Source organism: Copadichromis virginalis, linkage group LG10 (assembly GCF_057382275.1).
Source record: "Copadichromis virginalis isolate Kocher_CV1m ecotype Utaka linkage group LG10, C_Virginalis_male_GT1.1, whole genome shotgun sequence".
Lineage (NCBI taxonomy): Eukaryota > Metazoa > Chordata > Actinopteri > Cichliformes > Cichlidae > Copadichromis > Copadichromis virginalis.
Genome location: NC_140627.1, coordinates 13,090,365 through 13,094,322, shown reverse-complemented (window position 1 = coordinate 13,094,322; position 3,958 = coordinate 13,090,365). Strand labels below are relative to the sequence as shown.

General features: G+C 40.3%; 1 protein-coding gene across 1 annotated transcript; it reads right to left on the bottom strand.

Annotated features, from left to right (window-relative positions):
* Positions 1-897: 897 nt before the first annotated feature.
* Positions 898-2,568, bottom strand: epd (ependymin). The gene is made up of 6 exons (XM_085469902.1): positions 2,402-2,568; positions 2,191-2,222; positions 1,927-2,064; positions 1,653-1,839; positions 1,467-1,548; positions 898-1,355 (listed from the first exon to the last, which is right to left on the bottom strand). Exons 1-6 carry the CDS (start codon positions 2,475-2,477, stop codon positions 1,229-1,231), a joined length of 642 nt encoding a protein of 213 aa, XP_085326028.1. The 5' UTR covers positions 2,478-2,568; the 3' UTR covers positions 898-1,228.
* Positions 2,569-3,958: the final 1,390 nt, after the last annotated feature.

The window sequence follows — 3,958 nt, the reverse complement described above, 5'->3', positions numbered from 1 at the left end:
GACCATATCCTGTCAGGGCTATCGTAGCGGCAGGTCCATATCCTGGTTCCTCGTAGCGGCAGGTCCATATGGACCGCTCTCATGTGATCGCCGATTGAGTCACGGAGATTGTCCATTAGGTAGGACAGTACCTCGCATGCTGTCTAACTTCCCAATGAGGCAGGGGTCATTGACTATTGATAGTTAATCAAATCCTAACCACTGTGCCCTAATTTACGGGCACAGTGTTGTTGGGATAAATGCTCTCAGCTCTTTGATCAAGTAAGAACTTTAAGACTGAACTGGAATCAGTAAAAGGGCAAAGTTTGGATTTAGCTGGTAAAAGCTGCCCTATTTCTTCCACTCCCTGCACTGCTGAAGTTTTTCGGAATGAGCTATCAGAAAATAGATTAGTGGCCTACTGAATGAAAATCCAAGTAGGCTAAGTAAGTAAGTCAATAGATGTGTACAATGTTGTACATTTAAGCTTATTTTATTATGCTAACATACAAAGTAATAATATGTTTCTACTTTGTACCTTTAGGGGAATTTTCTGCTTTCTTACTACACAAAGAATGATTAATCAGTTTACCTCAGTAACACAATCAAAAGAGTTCATTTGGGGCCACAATACACATATTAATAGAATTGTGTTTTTTGTGTTGTTTGTTTTTTCACTAATCACACTGGTACCCATTAAATTATATAGGCTATTGATTAACAATGATTATTGCTGTTGTAGTCATTCAATTCTTAAATTGTTCACTCAATGTTGGCAGTGTCTTTACTATGAGATCTCCTATATTATTTAATATATTTTAATATATTTAAAAAGGTGTCATTTGTTTTAGACACATGGTTTTTGTTTTTTTGCTCCAGGGCAAAATTTGTACAAACTCAGACCAACAAGAAAAAACATGAGATTTTTGACAGCTTTGACATTTTATTGTTCCATTAATCATATCTTACAGGTTTTTGTAAGCAGGCCGACTTGGTAAGCCACCAACTGTTAGTAATTGTAACTAATTCTAAAATCCATTTCACCTCTTCTCCCTTTACATCAACATGTATGCTTACAGTATGACGCGTTCAAAGCCATATCTTCCCACGGGTGCTGAGGGTGTGATGGAAACAGATGTGATGCAGTGCAGTGTCACAAGAAAAACTCACATAAAAGGAGAGAAAAGTCTATAGTTCTGGCAGGCCATGCTTGCATAAGGGGCTTAATTTTCTGCAGGTGAGGCTTCATCTACACAAACTCATTGAGGAAACCATTTACTGTCCCTTCAGGTGTGTCCTCCACAGGCTGTCCCATACAAAAGGAAGGCACCACAAGGAGATCGGGGTCCTTGATCTCGTTTTCAATCTCCATGGTCCTGTAAGAAAGTGACAGAGATACTTTATGGGCATTCACTGTATGTTGTTTGCATCCCTGTAGTATATTGCTCAGATGTTAAAAAGAGCTGAAAAAAATCAACACAGCTTACCTGAAAAGGAATGATGTGGACTCAGTGAAGTAGAAAGTGAACACAGGCAAACATCCCTTGGTTACAGACATGGAATAGTGGCCTGAAAACGAGAACAGAAAACATTCAAATACAGTGAATATCACCACAGTTATACAGGAGCGTCCCTCGAATTCTCTCCTCTGTTTATAGCGCGTCACCCCCTACCTTTCTTGTCGGGCATCGATCCTGTCCATACGTCTAGCTGTAATCCCTCCCCTTCGATGGCTGCACTCCCAGAGTGTTCTTTAGTGGAAAACGTGGCATCATCGGGAATATCCAGAGGGTGCATGCTGCAGTGCAGCGTTTTTTTCACACAGCTCTGGTTTTTGCTTTCAATCTCGTAGAATGTCCCCTGCCAGAGACAGACTTGCATGTTAAGTTGCTAAACAACTTCAAGTCATGTATTTACTTGTCGGCGTTACAGATTTAAAGCAGTTACCTCTTCGAAAAACATCAGCAGATCCATACTATGTGAAGCGTTTGTGGCGCTGCTCTCGTTTGATCTGAACCGTAGCTTCTTGCCCATTGAATCATAGGTGAATGCACCATATGCTTTCATTTCACCTTTCATTGACATCTAGTTTCATTCGAAAGCATACGGCGAGACACAACAAGGGAGAATTAAAGAGTTTAAAATGTAATGCAAGGATCAGGAGTTGATCTGAATGACAAATAATAATAATATATATTTTTAAAAACTTACCACAGACATGAATCCTGTCATATTGGGTGCATCTGAAAGATAAAAGTATGATAGTTAAGACCTTTCATATACTAACAAACATTAAATATAATTTGATCCAATACATAGACTGGAGTTTGTGTGTTGTAACTAAAAAAAATGCAGCGATCCTAAAAGATGCCTGAAAAATAATTTCAATTTTTATGGATAGGGTAAAACTGCAAACTCTTACGACAAGGCTGATGGTGATCTGCATGGGTGCTGGCGGTCAAGCACATGAAGAAGAATAGCGTAAGAGCTGCATACATTTTTCCGGTCTGGAGGGAATCACAAATTAATGTTCGAGATGGCAACAGCAACCAAAAACCCCAACCAGAAGCACATCTAGCTCTTGGTCAACCAAACAGCTGCTTTTATAGGGCTGGTAACTGGCACGAGACAAAAAGTCTGACGTAAAAAGGACCCGGGGTCATAACCCCCTGGACTTCTGACTTCAAGCTGTCCAAATACATTAGTTCTTGTCCCTGCTGGTCGGCACCCAGTGGAAGAGTTTTACTTTTCGTTTTTGATTGTGCAGCTGTCCTGTGATGTTTTCATGCAATGTGTCTCTGGCTGGCCCCCTACTTTCAAAAGCACCTTTCAGAGTGTCATGTGTAAATAAAGGGTAAGACCAATCATGCACGGGGGATTATCAAGGCTGTGTCAGGGAAACAGAGTTAAGTATAGATGAAAAATGACTTTATGCTAAGTATCATAACAGCTCCCTGTTTACAGTGATGTTGTGGTAAAGAGGAATGTAGGACTGTAGGTTGTAGGCCTAAGACTGTGTGTGAATTGACGGAGGGGTTGGAAGTGAAATGTGTTAGTTATACATCCAATGTCTGTTAGGAACTGAAACTGAACCAGGGAATCTCTATTCCTTAATGAAAGCTGACTAACATTTAAGACAATGTTAGAATCCTTTAAGCGCACATCCTCTCTCTTATGGCTGGCAAGCCAAGGAAGTAAAAAGACAGCTGGAGGTGGCTAAGAAATCAAACTTATCAGTAGATTATATCCAGTAAAATGGCATTTTCTGTTTATATATATGGCCTGTGTCCTTTTTGGAACTGGTTTCACGTTCCTTTTTTGCATTTATCCGCTACAAAGCATCAAACCACATCATAGTATTTATTTTACAGTTTGTGTTGTTATGTCATGTTCATCATATGTTTGACAGCTACATGTAAATTATTGCATCTGTGCATTCTCTTCCACTTATCCTTTCCAGGGTCATTGGAGATGACAGATGTTTTAGGGTGAGAGGCAGGTTGTTAGTCTGTCACAGAGACATACAACCATTTGCACTCACATTCACACCTATGGGAAATTTAGGATTACCAGTTAACCTATCCCCACTAACTGCATGTCTTTGGACTGTGGGAGAAAGCCGGAGTACCTGGAGAGAACCCACGCAAACACGGGGAGAACATGCAAACTCCACACAGAAAGACCCCGATGGAAAGGAACTCAGGACCTTCCTGCTGTGAGGCAACAGTGCTAAGCACTGTGCTGCATTTTAATTGATATTTAAATATTTTTGATGTCAAAGCACTCATCTGCCATATTTGACTGTAGGGACAAGGACTCCTGCTTCTTTAACTTGAAGTCATGGCGTTCATGGAGAAAGGACAACTGATGAGGCCTTGCTTCTGTACGACCAGTAATGAATAAAAAGATCATGTTTTTTAGATTTGAGTCATGGTAACCTTTGAACTTCCACATGAGACACAGACAAAGGAGGGAAAAA